This window comes from Megascapheus bottae, chromosome 10 (genome assembly GCF_031878675.1).
Source record: "Megascapheus bottae isolate mThoBot1 chromosome 10, mThoBot2.hap1, whole genome shotgun sequence".
Classification (NCBI taxonomy): Eukaryota; Metazoa; Chordata; class Mammalia; order Rodentia; family Geomyidae; genus Megascapheus; species Megascapheus bottae.
In genome coordinates this window covers 54,394,041-54,414,011 of record NC_143518.1, presented here as the reverse complement: position 1 = coordinate 54,414,011, position 19,971 = coordinate 54,394,041, and the positions used below count along the sequence as shown (strand labels likewise).

Genomic DNA, 19,971 nt, shown 5'->3' with positions numbered 1-19,971 from the left:
AGATAGAAGGTACATTACTTCATGAACAATTTTTTTTTTCCTTGTGTGCTTTGAGACTTGAACTTGGAACCTGGATGCTGTCCCGGAGCTCTTTTGCTCAAGGCTAGTGCTCTAAGTACTTTGAGCCATGTACCACTTCCAGTTTTCTGGTGGTTAACTGGAGAGAGGAGTCTCATGGGTTTTCCTGCCAGGGCTGGCTTCAAACCATGATCCTCAGATCTTATCCTCCCGAATAGCTAGGATTATAGGCATGAGCCACCAGTGTGTCTGTTATCTTAACTGATAACAGAGAACAGTTGGGTTCTGTTTTCTATATAACTGATTTTTTTTTTTTTTTGCCAATTCTAGGGCTTGAACTCAGCTCCTGAGCACTGTCCTGGGACAATCTTAAGGCTAGTGCTCTACCACTTGAGCCTCAGCACCACTTCTGGCTTTTTCTGTGTATGTGGTACTGAGGAACTGAACCCAGGGCTTCACACATGCTAAGCAAGTACTCTACCACTAGGCCATGCTCCCGGCCCGTGTATGACTAATTCTTTAGAGATGAGAAGGGACTGTTTTGGAGACCAGGAAGTCAATCCAATGGTGGGAACAGATGAGCTGGAGGCTGTGAAGTATGAGATAGAGACTCTAAACAGCAGGAAGGTCCCGCCTGAACTGAATGGGTCAGCTTGCCTTGACAGCAGGGGAGGGCCTAGTCCCTAAAGCCACATAAAGGGAAAGGCACTGTGTGTTGGCCTCTCCTGTCCATTTCAAAAGCTTCCGACTTCAGAAATTAGTACCTTTTTCACTAAGTAGAGGAAACGTGAGAAGTGTAAACAGATGGGAATAAAACCTTTGGGTACAGAATTAAAGGATTTATTTGTAAAAGCTGACAATGCTCATATAAATTACCAGCTGGTCCACCGCAACCAACAAGGATGTGTCACTTCCTCTTGCCAGGTTTAGGGGCCTTTTCTAGGCCTTGGATGTGTTTTCGAGGGAGCCGATACTCTTCTGAAATCCAAAAATCATCAAGTACTCAGTGGGGCTTGGTCTGGCTCGCTGATTGCCCCTCCCTCACTTGCCCTGTGTCAGGTTGTTACTCCTCCAGCCCTGCTCACCGTCCTACCCTACCAGCCCCAATGAGCCCTTTCTCACTATCCAGGCTCTGTTCCAACTCTCAATGGTGATCTACTCCCCTGCATCTGGCTCCAGCTCATATTCTGGGGATGCCTTCTGGGATGGACCATGGGCAGAAGAGTGCACGGCGCTCATGTCCACACAGCTAGCTACATTCCAGGTTCTCGGGGTAGCAGCAAGGAGAAGGCCTGTGTCTTTGCTCACTTTTGTGCTCATCCATCTTCCTGTTCTCTCTGTCCCATATAAAGGGACTCAACTCTGGATGTAAACTGGGGTCTGCCACCAGCCATAAAACTGATCTACTGAGTTAGCAGGCCTTGAGGATAAAACAGTGGGGGAACAGGTGAGTCTTTGCCTGAGGGGCTCAGCCTAGCAAGAATTTTGGACATCAGAAGAGAATCAACTATGCTGCAGACATGAACTAGAAGCATAAACACAATTGAAAGTGTATCATTAGCAATTTTTAAGATGCTCACTTACTAAATGGAGCCATGAACCCTGAGCTGAAAGAGTAAGCCTCGGAGAACAGATGTGGGTGTGGGAAGCAACAGCTAGATGAAAGCAGATGAGAGGGATACACCTGGTGTATTTGGGGAAAAGGAAGAAAGCATTGGGGCTGGGGCTGGGGCTGGGATGGAATGTGGGAAGCTGGGAGAGGTTTGTTTACTGAGCTTATTCTGAAGGCACTGAAGCGACATAAAGAGCTTTTTAGAGAGGAGTGATCACATCATATTTGTTTTAGAAAGCTGACTCAGGCAGAGCTGTGGGCAGGGTTTGAACTGAGGACGGTCTGCATGCTGGTGACCCACAGTGAGTAGGAAGAATGGAGGCTGGAAAAGAAGGTGGTTCTGAGCCCACAGGTCAGTTAAGAGCTGGGGGAGCTCCAGACAAGGTATTGAGCCTTTCTGGACATCATTCTCCTCATTTGCTAAACAGGCAACAGTCAAGCATTGCTGTGATTAGAGAAGCTGCCCGAAGCCCCTGATGTGCCTGACACAGTGTCAGGATGCTCCATGAGTGTTTTCTAGAAAAGGAGGACTAGAAAGAAAATGGATAGTATGTACAATGGAGACAGCACTGTCTTTGGAAGAGAATGGGGCTCGAAATGTGGTTTAGGCCTTGGTTCCACCTCCTGCCAGCTGCTGTAAACAAACTGGACAATGTATGTTCATTAGCAATGTTCCTGGATGCATGCTGGAATTACAGTCCATAATGCACAGTGAACTGCAAGCTGAGCAGGCTGGAGATGCGCACAATACAGCTGACCAGAGAACGTCAGCTCAGTAGCACCTGATCTTTACCCATGATTACATGGGAACTGGACACTACTGCTGCTGTGAACATCTGGAGCCCTACAGCCCACAGCCAGCCCAGGAAAAGTTCAAAACTCAGATGAAGTTACATGCACTTCTGAATGTGTATCCGTTTCACACTGTCGACCACTGGAAGACACATGTGCATATGGGAATTATGATACCTAAACTGGGGAAGTCTACAGGAAGATCTTCACTAAGCTAGCCCAATGCCGAGGGATCTCACCAAGCAACAGCCGGCCAAGGTGGTGCACCTGGTTCCCTTGGATCTGCACCTGCAGGCTGTCCTTAGCCCCGGGGGCAGGAGTGACAGTGGTGCTAGCCTGGCATCGCTGCTGGAGGATGGCAGCCACTGAGCATGGATCCAGACCATATGCCTCCAAGTTCCGAACCACAGTCACCTGGGGATGGGGGGGGGGGGCGACATCAGTGATACTGGGTGAGGATGACACTTCTCCTCCACCAGAGGGCTGACTATAGGAATGTCCTCTACCAGTTCTTTACTGTGTATCTTTAAAAGATACAATTTTTTAAGATAAAAAAAAAACCTCTAAAATAAATTGACAGTAATTCCTTACTATCCAGTAGTTAGCAACACAATCATTTTTCTATTATCAAGTTCACAATGAGAAGGCTATGACTAACGGGTCTAGAGTTTGATGTAATGGTTAAGAGTGCAGGCCTAGCATGCAGGAATACCCAGGTTCGATTCCTTGGTACCACATACACAGAAAAAAAGCCAGAAGTGGGTGCTGTGGCTCAAGTGGTAGAGCTCTAGCCTTGAGAAAGCCCAAGAGCCCTGAGTTCAAGGCCCAGGACTGGAAAAAAAAAAAAAAAAACAATTATCTTATTCCTCTGAAACCTTTTTCTCATGACTAAAAATGGTTTAAAAAATTTTTTGAAGGGTTTTTCACTATCAGGATGGGTGGGAGAGGCATGCTAGCAACAAAGTCTCCAGAAGTTCCCAAAACCTTAGACTTGGAAGACAGTGTCTCAGAATGAGTTACTCCCACCAGGGAGCCACGCCCTCACGCTTGATCCCGCCCCCCCCTGCATCTCCCCCACCTGATCTTTGCTTGTCTACCTTCAGAAAATAACTCACTATTTTATGACACACCAATTTCAATTTGGGTGTGTTCTAATCACCACTAATCACAGAAAACTTGGGTTTAAACTAATACACATAAAATCGTTAAATAGAATACCTAGCTCATAATGATTGTCAATCAAGGTTGTCATGGCCAGTTCCCATTCACCATCATCGCTTGTTTCCCAAGCACTATTCTATGTGGTCACCTCAAGACTCTTCCTTTACTTGGCCCTTGTAGAGTCTGAGTGACTTGCTCAAGGTCACGAAGCAAGGCAAAGACAGTTCTGATTCCATATTTGATCCCAAAGCCCATGCTTATAACCTGAGACTACAGGGAAGTTTTCAACTGTGAACCCAAGTCTGACTTTTTGCAATTTCTACCCATTAAGGCAGTCTATCTTCTCCAGGCTTCCAGAAGGGTACTCTTTTGCAGGAAACAGTTTTCCACATATTACAATTTTGTGTTGCCAAAATAAACAAACTGGGTTCCTTCAGCTATTTTCACTGAGCAACACCCAAAAGGTAAAAAGAATGTTAAGAGCCGAGCACCTATAATATAGTAATAAGGGAAAAGAGGCAAAAATAAGATCTTGTTTACTGTTAGAAACAGGCACTAGCAAATCCCCAAGCACAAAATCCTAGGAGGCCAAGAATGAATTGTGGGAGGAGTCAGGTCTACCTGCTTTCTCCAGGCCCACTCCAGGCTTTATAAGCATGCATATTTCAAAAAAAAAAAAAAAAAATCCCTGAAGTGTTGAAAGCAAATCTAAAATTCTCCAACCATATTAAGAAAACTAGAATTTCAAGGGACATTAAGTCATTCACTATCCTCAAACACTGTATGTGGGGTTTTTTCTTGTTGCTTTTGTCGGTAGTGGGACTTGAACTCTGGGCCTTGGCATTGTCTCTGAGCCCTTCAGCTCAAAGCTATTGCCCTACCCCTTGAGGCACAGCACCACTTCCCACTAGTGTTTTTAAAGTTACCTTTTTATTATAAGCCCGCTGTGCCAGGGTGATGTCAATAGGACAGATTTTCCCTTTCTTCACAATAGGCTCTTGTCCAGGAAAGGTCACTTGATAGGCAGGCTGCAGTTTTTCCAAACACCTGGAATAACAACAGTTCTGAGTTAGGAAATACCAGAAGCAACACAACCATTTTTTCATGCCCTATTCCCAGTGTAGGCTGACTCCAGAGGCTGAACCATCCCTTGGCCTGTACTAGGTACGCTGCCTAGAAACGGTGGTTGGCAACCTGGCTACACATTACAACCATTTAGATCATTGAGGGGCTACACCCAGATAGTCCAATCAGCACCACACCAGGCCTATGTGTTTGTTAAGGCACCCCAGGAAGCAGCCACGGCCTGAGGCCTACTGATTCAGGGAAGGAACATCAGTGACTGAGCCCTTGCTTGGAATCTGGCCACCTGGCCTGCAACAACTATTCCACTCTGCCATTGTAGCAAAAAGCATTCCACAGACAATACAGATGATACTTAAATGGGTGAGGCTGTGTTCCAACAAAACTTGTTTACAGAAATAGGTGGCCTAGCAGGTCAGATTTGGCCATGAGCTGCGTTTGCCTGATTCTTGAAACAAATAATCTTCACTTATATTTCTGCAGAAAATAATCTTTTCTTTGCACACTTTAAAACAATTCCCCCTAACCCTCTTTTGTTTCTCTTTATGAACTTAATATTTGTGTGTGTGTGTGTGTGTGTGTGTGTGTGTGTGTGTGTACTTGTATGTGCATGTCCATGCATATGCATCAGTACTAAGGATTGAGTCCAGGGCGTGGATGCTGTCCTTGAGTTTTGCTCAAGGACACTGATCTATAACTTGAGCCACAGCTTCACTTCTGGGTGGGGGGGGTAGTAGTTAATTGGAGATAAGAATCTCATGGATTTTCCTGCCTAGGCTGGCTTCAAACCAAAATCCTTAGATCTCAGGCTCTTGAGTAGCTAGGATTACATGCAAAAACTTACTTACAGGGTTTTTTTTGTTTGTTTTGCCAGTCCTGGGCTTGAGCTCAGGGCCTGAGCACTGTCCTTGGGCTTTCTCAAGGCTAGAGCTCTACCACTAGAGCCTCAGCACCACTTCCGGCTTATTTCTATGTTTGTGGTACCGAGGAATTGAACCCGGGTTTTCGTACATGCGAGGCAAGCATTCTACCACTAGGCTACACTCCCAATCTGTTTTAACCATTTTTTGAGCAAAGATTAGAAGTTACTAGACAGACCAGGCTAGCCTCAAACTCACAATCGCTCTACCTCAACCTACTATTACAAGCATGTACTACCACACCCTGCTGAAAAGTTCTTAATGTTCCATTCAAGCCCCATAATCAACAAACAAAAAAGAAAAAAGTCTTATACATTAATGTTCCTTTCTTTCCTCCTCTCAAATTCTCCTATATTATGCTTATTCAAATTGTCCTAAAGACTTTAATGCATCAGGATTACTCAAGTCTGTGTTTATATACATTGACATGCAGAAAGAAACTTGCAGACTAAGACAGTGATGACTTGAAAGTTCAATTAAGGAAAGGAGGCAGAAAAGCTAGAAAGAGCCTGCCAGTCCTGGTTACCTGCTTAGGAGACTGTCCCATGGAAGTGTCATGACTGTGTGCTGTTCATTCTTTTCCAAAATGCAGTCAGAAAGGATGGGATCCAATTTCACCAGACTATAAAGAGAAAGAAATAGCATTAAGGAAATCTAAGATTCAACCTTTCTGAACCAAGAGGTGATTTTGGATTCACCTCTGTGTCACCTTTTCAGTTTCTCAGGATCAGGTGCCACTGTGAACCAGCATCCATGGACCCCCTTGTGGAGATGGGAAACATGGGAAAAGGTGGGATGGGCCAGATCCCAACACCAGGACTCTTGGCTCCGTTCCATTGGTAACCATGTTATTATAGCATTCCAGACTTTTACTCGGCCAGCAAGGAAGGCTGACAAGAAATGGGAACATCAGGATTAAGTCCCCAACCTGATCACTGGACACACGTATTCATATACTGAACCTTCACATACTCCCCATAAATAGTGTGCGGTTCAGTGGCAGTGTAACTAGCTCTGGATTCCATCCCTAGCACCACAAAATCAGGAATAATTCAAAATAAAACAGGTACTTGAAAAGTGGGCCTGGAGTCAAGAGAAAACAGGTGTATGAATGAAGAGAAGTGGGGAGAATTGAGTCCAAAAGCCAATGGATATTCTAAAAGTTAAAAAAGGTGAGAGGAAGGACTAGTGAAATGTTGAAAGGAGTGACGTCAATAAAGATGCGGTGTATCCATAAAGCAATTTGTTGTATGACCACTCCTTTGTGTAAATACTTAAAAGATAATAAATAAACAAATACAAACATTAAAAAAGGGGTGGGGGGGCAAGCCAGTTGTAATGGCCCATATGTACAATCCCAGCACTCAGGACACCAAGGTGAGCAGATCATGAGTTGGAGGCCAGTCTAAGCTACAAGTTCAAGGCTATGCAGAGCTACATAGTGAAATGAGATCCTGTCTCAAAAACCAAGGACTAGGGCTGTAACTTAGGCAGAGTGCTTGCTTTGCTTGCATACGGCCCTGGGTTTGATCTCCAGCATTACCAAAAAAGAAGTGTGTGGCAATAGCTCAAAAGCTATGTACATATGGTCATATAGGATGAGACTAAATGAAATGAGGTTTATCTTTGTGATTCTTAATGTACTATATTTTATCTTTTCTCTTTTTTTCCCCTTATGGTTAATTTCATGTGGTTACTGTATCTGACTTTGTTACCTGGTATATTATTTATACGTTTATTTGTTTACTTGAAATAGGGAAGGGAAGGGGGAAAACAAGATGACTGGGAGAGAGCTGAGGATGGGAAACTGGGACAAAAACATGAGAAGGGCTATTAATGTACGAGAAGTAATATACCCACTACCTGACGAATGTAACTGTAACCCCTCTATACATTACCCTGACAATAAAAGAAAAGAAAAAGAGAAGTGTATGGGACGGGGTAGTAGATTAGACTATGAATCTCACTTTTTTTTGTCACAAGGGTATCTTTCTAAATTACCAGCTTTTCAACTGGTAGATCATCTGAGTCCAGTTTGTGTGTGTGTGTGTGTGTGTGTGTGTGTGTGTCTGTGTGTGTGTGTCTGTGTGTCTGTGTGGGTCTGTGTGTGCTTTTGAGGGGGGCGGGAGGGCTGCCAGTCTGGGGGCTTGAACTCAAGGCCTGAGCACTGTCCTTGGGCATTCTCAAGGCTGGTATTCTACTACTTGAGCTACAGCACCACTGCTGGCTTTTTCTGTATAAGTGGTACCGAGGAATTGAACCCAGGATTTCATAAATGCTAGGCAAGCATTCTACCTCTAGGCCAAACTCTCAGCCCCCTATGTCCAGTTATTAAGAAAATAATTCAGCTGGATGTTGTGGCTCATATCCATAATCCCAGAGGAGGCCGCAAATAGGAAGGTCAAAGTCTGTGGCCAGGCTGGGCAAGAAGCTGAAGCTCAACAGAAAAGCTAGGCGAGGTGGTACACATCTGTAATCCAGACACAGAAGCCATAAGTAGGATGATGACAATCCAGCCTGACTGAGCAAAAAACCCAAAATATAACTAAAGTAAAAAGAAAACGACCATAGGTCAAGTGGTAGAGCTCTTGTCTAGCAAAAGCAAAGCCCTGAGCATAAACCTCTGTAGCATTCCCTGGAAGGGGAGGTTGGGGGTGGGGGGGAGAACGGGAAACAAAGAAGAGAAAATCATACCATACCTGACCCCTCAAAAAAAACAAAGGAAAAAGAAGGAAGGAAGGAAGGAAGGAAGGAAGGAAGGAAGGAAGGAAGGAAGGAAGAAAGAAAAAAGGAAGGAAAAGAATTACTAGAAGGTTCCCACTATCTGCACTTGAAGATCATGGGGGCCATGTGTGACCTGCTCACTTGGTGACATCAATGCCCCCTGCACTTACGAACCTAAAGACCCTGTCCAGTTCCTCTGGATGCTCACGGCCACCATTTGGAAGCACAGCCTGGCTTGTTCCTATGATACTGGGACTTTCCACTCCACACCGGGCGCCCTCCCCACAGCGCCTGCGCCCCAGAGGAAGGACGGCCTCACCACACTCCCACCCCATCCTGCACTTACTTTTTGTTGTTTGCATCAACCAGGTCATTTTTCTTGGCATAGTCAATGATGATGGCTCGGACCTCGCCACCCTCCAGAGCGCTCCCCTTCCTAGGAGAGAGGGGACCCGGGTTACCGAGACTGCCAGGCGGCAAGCTGCAAATACCCACTCACAGCCCCATCGTCCTTGGCTTCCGACCTCTACTGTCTTTTCCCTGTGTGGGTGAAGCCCTAGGACTGTGCGAAGAATAGCTAGAAAGAAGACAGCTAATCCTGAGCTTATCCAGAGAAATGTCCTGGGGAAGGAGGCTGGAAGCTGGACTCAGAAAGGGGGCCTCAGGGGCTGACAGACTCCAGCAGTGCCAGGAGCACTACTCCAGGTACAGGAGAGGAAGCGTGGGCCCGAACAAACACCATGGGGGCAGAGCAGGGCTGCTCTCCCCACACTCACTTGTGGCCAGACTCCTGGAAGAGTGGGGCCATGCTGGCTGGGACACAGTAGAGGGGTTTTATATCTGGAGGCTGATACGGCTGTTCCTTGACACCCTCCTGAACAGCCGAGTTGCTCGGGGAGGGCTCAGGTGTAATGAAAGATGTGATCCTAAAACGCAGCAGGAGGAAAGAAAAAAACAAAACACACATTTCATACTAACGCCTCTCAGTAGGCCCATCTGTGGCCCAGATACCTATGGGCCACAATGACCACGCCCACAGTGTGAGGTGGCCACACCCCTCACTTACCTGGGGTGCTTCCAGTCCACAGCCACGATGCTCTCAACCCCCTTGCTCAGTTCCTTCACCTGGATAATCTGCTCCTGCTGCATGTGCTGCAGGAACTTAGAGAGCTAGAGGAGAGAGACCAGAGTAGAAGTAATGTACCCATTACCTGAGGACTGTAACTATAATCCCTCTATATATTATCCCAACAATAAAATATAATTTAAAGATAAAAATCTTTTGCAGTACCAGCTCTTTTTTGCTTAAGGCTGCCAGTCTACCACTTAAGCCACAAGTTTACTGGCTTTCTGCTTGTTAATTGGAGATGAGAATCCTTTAGTCTGGATTAAAACCATGATCCTCAGATCTCAGTCTGGTGTTACAGGATGAACCCCAGGCACCCAGCCAGCTCCTAAAAATCTGAATTCTAGTCTGAGCCCTATGGTCCAGGCTTCCAGCTGCCATTCTGGCTACACCACTCTGTGTGGCCATGTGGCTATTGCCTGGTCTTACCTTTTTGTAGCTTGATTTCTTTATGTCCAGTTGTTGTCCTTCAGGGCTGAGGGCAGATGGAAAAAGCAAGTCAAACCAACAAGGCAGGGGCAGAGGCGGGGAGGGGACCTTTCCTCTGACTGCTCCTATCTTCCAGGAATCTTTGCCCACTAGTGCCATCAGAGAAGGATACCCAGGACAGGTTCTCAAGTCACCAGTCAGCACACTTCTGGTGAAGGCATATCTGTCTGTGTTGTCCACTAAGCACTTGACATGTGCCTCCTGTGAGCAAGGACTTGAAGTTAAACTTTATTTGCACTAACTAACTTAAATTAGATTGGTCACATATATCTAGTGACTACTATATTAGCTGTAACTCTAGACTCCTCTCAAACCAGAAAACCATCCGTGGCTTCAAAGGTCCACTTCAAGGTGAACAACCCCGGAGGTCCCCCCCACCCCCTGCGCCCCCATACAGCTGTTGTCTGTGGCCACCTGCACACACAACAGCACCAGCACCACAGGAAGGTGTGCTACAGATGCTGTGTGATGTGTGAAACCTAAAATGCTGACATTCTTCTGGCTCATTACATAGAATACTGCTGCCCTCTGTCCTCCATACCAGCAGGAGAACATGTGGCTTCCCAGGAGAGTGCTGCTGAGTAAAGGGAGGTCAGCCTTCCTGACTCGGCACTTCAGAGCCTGCAAGAAGCACTGCTCTAACAGGTCATCCATTTGCTCTGCAAGGAAGAGATAAAAAACACACCTTTCCTGAGGGATGTGGGATGCTTAGTGGGTACAAGAACCCCCCCGCCCCGCCCCCCCACACCCTCTGCCTCTCATGCAACTCAGTCCCCACTTCACCCCATGGCTCAGAATGGCACCCCATTCCTGACTCTTGAGCATTTAGCTCATAACGAGGGCTGGGGGTCAAGCCACAAAGCCCTGCCAGGCCAGGAACATTCACCCAAAAAGTCAGAGCCGGGAGAACCGCAGGGGACCCTGGGGTGAGAAAAAGTCCAGTGCCAGGGCATATGGGCCCCAGGGGAGCTGTGACTTATGTAGAAGGGACTGAGTCATGACATCACAGGCGCTGCACCTCCCTCACCGGAAATAAGGGTTCTCCTCTCCCAGTTCCTCACCTCTCCCAGAGCTTCAGTTCCACTCCAGTCAGAGAGGAGGGTAGGCCTTCTACTCCCAGAGCCATACCTTGAAGGGATTTGCTGTCTGTGCAGTCTTGGCTCAGGGGCCCAGTGCTGCTGGAATCTTCTGAGACTTCTGGTGGGGATGTCTCCTCACCTGCCTGCAGAACCTCCCCATTCTCCTCCTCCTTCTCCTCCTCTCCTTCCAGGGCCAGGGCCCTCAGCTCCCCCTGCAGGGTGGGGTCCACCTTCTCTTCCTTGAGATCTGCAGGATCCGGTACCAATGGAACAATGGAAGGTGGGGAGGACTTGTCTCCAGACCGCCTGGAAGAATCTCACATCAGAAACACTCAGTAGCAGCTACAGCACTCTTCCACCCTGGCCAGGAAGACCTGGCCTATAATCCTAGCTTCTGAGGATGCTAAGACCTGGAGGACCGAGGTTCTAAAACAGGAAGAAAGTCTGTGAGGCTCCGTCTCCATTGAACCAGCAAAAGGCTGGCCTGGAGATGTGGTTTTAGTAATAGAACACCAGCCATAAACAAGAAAGCCAAGAGAAACCTTGAATTTAAATCCCAGTACCAGCATGTAGGCGGGTACATAGACACAGACACACACAGACACACACACACACACACACTACTACTACTACTACTACTACTACTAAAAAATGGAATCACAAAAGTCTTCTTCCAGGTTTGTGATTCTAAAACTCACCTAACCAATAACCAAAATTCTCTGATTGCTTGTGCTTGTGCAGATAGGAAGAAATAATTTATAATTCCAAAAAGTCTAGGGCCAGCTGGGATCAATACCTGTACTTGGGCATTTCAGGACCTGCAATCTCATAGATTCTGCCCTCCCCACTCCCTGTAAAAAGACACATAGTACCCACCACAGATAGTCTTGAAAAGTGTGGAGCACAGAGAAGCCCCTCCCCTTCAAGCCTGAAGTCAGCATCTCAGCCGTGGACATGGCAGCCACTCCAATCGCCACTGGGGCTCTGGGAAGGAGGCCAGAGACAAGGATCAAGCAACATCTGCATTGGGTGGGCACGTGTTCATATACCCTCCTTCCTCCCACAGACAGACACCACAGCCCCCAGTCTGACATCATGTATATCACAAAACTGAACTCAACTTCCTTCAGATTCCCTGTGAATATGACTGTTAAACATCCCTTGGCCAAGTACTATTCCTCTGTGTCATTAGTTCCTCTTCTGACATACAGCCTTTATCTCGGTTATCAATTATTCTCAGGTAAGACTTGAACAGATACTGGAAAAGCCTTTCCATAGTCATAGGCCATGGTCATCCTATAAGGAAGCTCAGGGGACATCAATCAGGCTGAGGGAACATAGGAAAAACAGAACCAGTAAATCCTGGAGTCAAGCAGAGAGGATCCCAGGACGCTTTTCACAACTGTGAGGTGTTCTCTGTGACTGTGGATCTGAGAATGGGGTGCTGCCATGCAGACAAAGCAGGCATATTCCTGGTAACTGATCAGCACTGGTAACTGACCAGGATGGGTGACCCACCAAACAGCGAGCCTGGGCTCAAGGGAAAAAATAAAGGGCAAAGTCCCCAGCACCTGAACTAAAATTAATTTTACTCAATGTGGTACCTCTACTTTCCTATGCCTCTGGGTCAGTTCCTGCCACAGAAATTGAATCTGGCCCTGTTCTTAAAAGAGGAGCCTTTCTTTTCTCACTCACAAACAGCAAGTGGGTCAAGAAATCCAGACGGTTCTTAGCAATCCCTTGGACACTTACCCCGTCATGAGCCACTTTTAACTCCCTTGCCTATATATGCTCTAAAGGCAAGATTGAGTAGTCAAATAATTGTTTATGTAGATAGACAGAATACTGGGGGAAAAAAAAAAAAACAGTCTTATCAATTGTGGTTTTTGCTATGTGTAAATAAGGAAGGTGTCTGACTGCTTGATTTCCAAAGGTTTAATGAAAATCAGTAACAAAAATAAGATCTTTAAATACTGATCCCCTCTCATGTCCACAGTAGCCTCTCTTTTCTTCTTTCTCAAAGAAACAATAAATAGCCGACCAGCGGCTCCTGTAATCCTAACTACTCAGGATGCTGAGATCTTAGGATCATGGCTCAAGCCAACCAGGGCACAAAAGGACCTGAGACTCTTATCTCCAATTAACCTCTAGAAAACAGGAAGTGGGGTTTGGCTCAAGGGTAGGGCGGTAGCCTTGAGCTGAAGAGCTCAGGGACAATGCCCAGGCCCAGGAGTAGGCTGGTAGCCTAGAGCTGAAGAGCTCAGGGACAGCACCTAGGCCCAGAGTTCAAGCCCCATGACCCATCAAAAATAAATAAATAAATAAATAATAATAATAATAATAATAATAATAATAAGTCAGAAGTGATGCTATAGCTCAAAGTGGTAGAGTGTTAGCCTTGAAAAAGCCCAAGGACTAGCAATAAAAAATAAAATAAATAAGCCTCCCAGATCCACTTGTCTATCACACCCTAAATTTAGGTATCATTTTCGAAGGGCTTCCACCTCAACCATCAGATTATCAGCGACCAGGATGCATCACTCTGGCCCCTCCATCTGTGTTTACATTGCCACTATCTGACCTGTTTATTACCAAGTGATGACACAAATGAAATTAGCCCATCATAGCCAGAGCTGGTGAGTGCACACATAATCTCCATGTATACGGAAGGGATAAAAACAGAAAATGCACCAGTGTCTTCCACCTTTATTCCTAGCTTTTCAGAAGGCTGAGATCTGAGAATGGCAGCTCAAAGCCAGTCCATGCAGGAAAGTTCATTAGATTCTCATCTCCAATAAAATAACAAAAAAAAACTAGAAGTGGAACTATCGTGCAAGTGTTAGAGCCTTAAGCAAAAGAAGGTGAAGGACAACATCTAATTTAAGCTATAAGATTGGAGAAAACAAACAAACAAAAACAGGCGCTGGTGACTCATGCCTGTAATCCTAGCTACTCAGGAGGCTGAGATCTGAGGACTGCAGTTCAAAGCCAGCCTAGGCATGAAAATCTGTGAGACTCTCATCTCTAATTAACCACCAGCAAACCAGAAGTGGTGCTGTGGCTCTACTTGCCTTGAGCTGAAGAATTCAGTACCCAAGCCCAGAGTTCAAGCCCCATGACCAACCAAGATTAGACAGATCTGTGTGCTGACATGGAAGACATCCACACTATATTAAGATATATATGTGTATGTTACAGTAAGATTTCTTGTATTTCTAAATATATATCTCAAATCATATACTTTTATCCACATGTACACACAGACTGAAGAATAGCAGTAAGGAACCACATCAACACATTAAAATGATAATGAAGGGCAGGACTGTTGAGTGAGAGGTTTCCTGATTTTTTCAGAAAACTGCAGGGCGCAGTGGCTCATGCCTGTAATCCTAGCTACTCAGGAGGCTGAGATCTGAGGATCGAGGTTCAAAGCCAGCCCAGGCACTAAAGTCCAAAGTCTGTGAAACTCTAAATCACTAGAAAACCAAAAGTGGCACTGTGGCTCCAGAGGTAGGGAGGTAGCCTTGAGATGAAGAGCTCAGGGACAGCACCTAGGCCCAGAGTTCAAGCCCCATGACCAACAACAACAACAAAAAAAACCCCAAGAACAAAAAACAACCCTATAAAACGGATTTTTAAAATAAAGAAGAATAGGGGCTGGAAGTATAGCTTAGTGATAATGTCTTCACCTAGCAAGCATGAAGCCCTAGCTTCCACCCCCAGCACAAAATAAAAAGTATATAGTCATTCAAATCAAAGAAATTGCCAGGTGCTAGTGGCTCATGCCTGTAATCCTAGCTAGGAAGGAGGCTAAGAATCATGGTCAAAGCTAGCCTGGGCAGGAAAGTCTATGAAACTCTTCAACTGGCCACCAGAAAACCAGAAGTAGAGCTGTGGCTCAAATTGGAAGTGCTAGCCTTAATCAAAAGAGCTCAAGGACAGTGCCCAAGCCTGGAATTCAAGCCCTACAGCAACAAAAATATAAAGTCAAAGAAATCAAAGAAATTCTGTTATGTGAACTTATCTCAATAAACTTATCTCAAAAAATAAAAGATGAGATCTGGAGGGCCTGGGTTCAATTTCTCCATACCACATATATAGAAAAGGCCAGAAGTGGTGCTGTGGCTCAAGTAGTAGAGTGCTAGCTTTGAGAAAAACCCAAGGACAATGCTCAGGCCCTTGAGTTCAAGCCCCAGGACTAGCAAAATAAATAAATAAATAAATAAATAAAAAGGATGAGGTCTGAGAGTTTAGCCTAGTGGTAGACTGCTTGCCTAGCATGCAGGAAGACCTGAATTCAATTCCTCAGTACCATATACATACAAAAAGCCAGAAGTAGTGCTGTGGCTCAAGTGGTAGAACTCTAGCTTTAAGAAAGCCCAAAGACAATGCTAAGTTCAGGCCCCAGAAGTGGTAATAATAATAATAATAATAATAATAATAATAATGATTGATTATGTAAATGATGGGGAAAAGCCTGGAGGTAAAGAAAGACAAAAAAAAGGCTGAGGGAATGTTAGGAAAGCTCGATGTCACAATGACCAAACCTGAGGTGGAACCAGAGAGCAGCCCTTGAATGGGAAGGAAAAAACAAAAACCCTAGTGGGAAAGGGTGGAGATGGAAACACTGTCTAGTTCAGTTAACAGCACTATCCTAGTATTGACTCCTCAGCTGTGGTAGTTATTATGTAGTTATATAAGTTGTTACATCAGAAAAAGCGGAGGGAGAAACATAACAGAACTCTATGCTAGCTATGTGACTCTTGTAAAAAAAAAAAAAAAAGTAAATAAAGACAAAAAGCCATAGGAGAAACCCTGAACCCAGATGAATGGACACTTCATGAGTTCACTGTCATTCAGCTGGAACTTAGATGGACTCCACATGCTGTCAATCCCACAATGGCCCACTTCTTCCCAAAGATCCTGAGTTTTTCTTCCAACCCGCTGTCCATATACAATTTCCTTCCACCTCCCTTTTATCTACGCAACTCCTCTCCCCCCCAAGGCACAGCGGCCTGGCACACAATACCTGTTCCCCACCAAGGCAATGGCGCAGAGGTCACCCTTCTGTACCTGAGGCAGACCAGCAGGGGGCACCACTAGCCCTGGCAGCATCAAATCTGCAGCAAACAAAAGCATCACAGCTTACAGTTAGCCTCTATCCCAAGTACTTGTTTTACTTCATTTAGTCATTTACAGGACCAAAAAATAAAAAAAAAAATTCTTAAGTGTCAAGTATGGTTTCACAATGAAAATTTAAAATGGCAATTCAAGTGTCAGTCCTCCCCATTTGGGAGCTTATGGTCAAAGTAAGGAGCAGCAGCAAGCTGAATGTCTCATATCATGATCCTGTTACTTTCCTAAATTCAGCTTACTGACTGGAAAGTACAGCATTTGGGCCCAGTGCCAGTGGCTCATGTCTGTAAATCCTAGCTACTCAAGAGGCTGAGATCTGAGGATTGCACTTTAAAGCCAGTTCATGCAGAAAAGTCGCTGTAAGACTCTTATCTCCAATTAACTGGCCAAAAACCAGAATTGGCACTGTGTGCCAGCCTTGAGCAAAAGAGTTCAGGGCCAGTGCCCAGGTCTTGAGTTCAAGCCCTATGACTAACAAAATGAAAAAGAAAAGAAAGACAAAGAAAATGTATAGCATTTGGTAGTCCCCAAGTACTTTCATGTCATTTATACACGGCTTAAAACAGAGTCAGAGAGGCCCAGAGCTCAGGAAACTAGTCAAGTGAGAGGTGTAACATCCAAGGGTACAAATTCCATTTTTTCAACCAATGTGAACACGGAAAATGGACATATTTATCCACTCAGTCAGTGCTTACTAAGTAACTTCAAGCAATAAGCAGAATACAGGAAAATCGTCTTACCTGCTCCTCCCACCAGCTTTTCGAGGACTAGAGGCCATGTTGTAAAGGTGGGCAGAAGATCGGGATGGGACCAGAGTGTGTACACTGTATAAAGAGACCCAGGAAACACAACCAAAGTCAATCCATGAGGAAACTGGCAAAGCCTAACACTAACATTAGTTTGAATACAGAATATAAACTCAACTCAAAGCTAGAGAGAAGGTTGTAAGGGAAGAAAGCAGAAACCCAAGGATTTGGGTTTCACTTGAGACTGGGAGGCACTTACTGTTCCATCTGGACTGCAGATGGCCACAGTGCAGAAAAATGACCACAGTGGATTAAATATGGGAGCAAAAAACTAACAGGGCTTCCACCTTAGAAGCAAGTGACTCCAAAACAGGAAGCCAGCTAGTAAGAAATTGGGACACTTGGGGCCAGGAGTTTGGCCTAATGGTAGAGTGCTTGCCAGGTATACATGAAGACCCAGGTTTGATTCCTTGGTACCACATACACAGAAAAAGCCAGAAGTGGTGCTGTGGCTCAAGTGGTAGAGCTCTAACCTTGAGAAAGTCCAAGGACAGTGCTCAGGCTCTGAGTTCAAGCCCTGGGACTGGCAAAAAGAAAAAAAAGAAGAAATTGGGAAACTTTCTCATCCTTATCATTTCTTTTTCTTTCTTTCTTTTTTTTTTTTTGGTGGGTCGTGGGGCTTGAACTCTGGGCCTGGGCCCTAGTCCCTGTGCTTTTTGGCTCAAGGCTACCGCCCTACCCCTGGGCCTGGGTGTTGTCCCTGAGCTCTACAGCTCAAGACTCCCACTCTCCCTCAGCCCCACTTCCCAGTCCTAGTGGTTAACTGGATGTAAGAGTTAATGGACCGTAGTGCCCAGGCTGGCTTTGACAGAGATCCCCCAATGTCAGTCTCTAGAGTAGCTAGGATTACAGGAGTGAGCCCCTTCGCCCAGCTTTCAAACTTATCATTTCTATTATTTCCACAGAGATCAACAGTAAAGGGCTTAGGTCAAAAAGAATCTGTGTTCGCTGACTTGTGGTATACACACCTATAATCCCAGCTCCCAGCTATTCTTAAAGCAGAGGTAAGGAAATCTTAGTCAAGGCCAGCCTGGGCAAAAGCACAAAAACACACTAAAGTACTGGGGGGATGATGGCTCAAAGAGTAGTGTTTGTGAACCCCAATACAGCTAGAAAGAGGTATTTGTCTTCAGACACAACAGAGAATGGTGGGGACTTGGGGAAGGGGAGGTGGCTGGGGAAGAAGAGGGAACAAGTGGCCAAGGGAAACTATATGGCACTGCTGCAGCCTACTTTAGTGGGGGAAAAAAAGCCCCAAGGGACAAAGTAGGTGTCAGCAGCTATGGAAAAAAAGTGACACAGAAAGCCAGCAAAGAACCCTAAAAGGCCAGGAGTTGACCTAGTGATAGAGTACTTGCCTAGCATGCATGAAGACCTGGGTTCAATTCCGTGGTACCACATACATAGAAAAGTCAGAAGTAGCTGGGTGCAGTGGCTCATGCCTGTAATCCTAGCTACCGAGGAGGCTGAGATCTGAGGATCAAGGTTCAAAGCCAGCCTGGCACAAAAGAACCTGAGACTCTCAACTCTAATTGACCACTAGAAAACAGTAAGTGGGGCTGTGGCTCAAGGGTAGGGTGGTATCCTTGAGCTGAAGAGCTCAGGGACAGTGCCCAGGTTCAGGGTAGGGCAGTAGCCTTGAGCTGAAGAGCTCAGGGACAAGTTCAAACCTCACCCATGACCCACTCCCCCCTAAAAAAAAAAATCCTATCATAGATTTAGTTGTAAGGAACAGTTTTCATGTCCTGAAATTCCATGCTTTATAAAACTGGGTCCTATCTATAGTTAACCAGCTGTAAACTCACCACTGCTCCCCCTTGTACCCCCCTGCTTACACACACACACACACACATCCCTTTATAAGTATCCCTCTGTGTGTTTGTTCTTCCCCCTACTCCTACTGTGGCCTCACTCCTACAACAGTTTCTGGTCTTAAACGATCCAATTGTAGGAACACTGTATGGATCTGCAAAGATCCTTCGGGATCCTGGAAGATCCTATTCGATCCAGAAGAGGCAGATGAACGGAAGACACGGAAACGGTAGTCAGGGCCACCTCCATCCTGCTGCCCTACCTGTGGGGTACAGATGCTTCTCCAGTTCGAAGAGGATGGGGTTACCACCGGTCACGTACACCGTCACCGCCTCCCCTCGGTGAGCGTACAGCCTGACGATGCTGAGCTCTTCCTTCCCGGGGATGAACTCTGGGTCCTGGCCCGATCCCAGGGTGGGGAAAGCCGCTGTCACGTCCGCCCGCAGCTTCCTCCTGCAGGATCACAGCAGCACCGGCCGCTCGGCCTGGACACTTTCCCTCACGCGCAGCACCCAGGTCCCCAGGGCCACACCCGCCAGCCGGGAAGGCCACGCGAGGCCTGGCTGGGTGAGGACGCCTTCCCTCCCCACGCGTCCTCGGCCCGGCCTCCCCGCAATCGCCTCAGAACGTGCCCGCCGGGCATCCGGGGCTCCCCTCCGGGCTCGCCGGCCCCTCTGCCCCGCGGGGTCCCTGCCCCCCCCCGCCCCGGGACTTGGAGATGTGGGGAGGCCTCATGGCCGCAGCACACAAGCTCCTCTTCTTCCCTCACCTGTCCGACCCCTTGATGGCCGTGTTGGACTTGACCCGGAAGGCCTTGGCGAACATGTCTGCGGGGAGGAGACCCGGAGAGACCCGGGAGAACACGCAAAGCCAGGGACTGTCAGGAAAGGGAGCGCGTGGCGCCCCTCCGGCCGGCAGCCCTGGGGGCGGCCATGTTGGAGGCCCGATCGCGAAAAGATCCCGGCTGGAAACCGAGGCGGCGGGGCTCGGAGGCCGCGGCGACGGCGGAGGTCGCTGCCGCCCCCTAGCGGCGAGTCCCGGAACTGACGCGGGTGGAGGACCTGCAGTTCACAGGCCGGCGCTGCCTCGCCCGGACAGCTGGGTCTCCTCCCAGGCTTCCAGTTTACCTGTGGGGCATGACTTCAGTGTCAAGAGACCATCTTGTCTGAAATTTGCCCCATGCAATCACACAGGTAGGGCATAGAGATTAATC

At 46.7% G+C, this 19,971-nt stretch overlaps 1 protein-coding gene across 1 annotated transcript; it reads right to left on the bottom strand.

The window, feature by feature from the left end:
* Positions 1-842: 842 nt before the first annotated feature.
* Eif2d (eukaryotic translation initiation factor 2D) lies at positions 843-19,709 on the bottom strand. Its single transcript, XM_090341311.1, has 15 exons — positions 19,528-19,709; positions 19,021-19,211; positions 16,881-16,964; positions 16,034-16,124; positions 11,881-11,988; positions 11,054-11,310; positions 10,467-10,584; positions 9,866-9,911; positions 9,377-9,480; positions 9,087-9,236; positions 8,657-8,746; positions 6,113-6,208; positions 4,510-4,630; positions 2,662-2,836; positions 843-996 (listed from the first exon to the last, which is right to left on the bottom strand). The coding sequence occupies exons 1-15, from the start codon at positions 19,581-19,583 to the stop codon at positions 926-928; spliced, it is 1,758 nt and encodes a 585-aa protein (XP_090197437.1). The 5' UTR covers positions 19,584-19,709; the 3' UTR covers positions 843-925.
* Positions 19,710-19,971: the final 262 nt, after the last annotated feature.

Bases quoted from the DNA above. Each gene is read 5' to 3' on its own strand.
- Eif2d (XM_090341311.1), bottom strand. From the start codon at position 19,583: ATGTTCGCCAAGGCCTTCCGGGTCAAGTCCAACACGGCCATCAAGGGG. The intron at 11,311-11,880 runs GTGGGTACTATG...AGATTCTTCCAG, and splicing joins ACTTTTCAAGACTATCTGTG to GCGGTCTGGAGACAAGTCCT. The intron at 9,237-9,376 runs GTAAGTGAGGGG...GCTGCGTTTTAG, and splicing joins GTGGACTGGAAGCACCCCAG to GATCACATCTTTCATTACAC.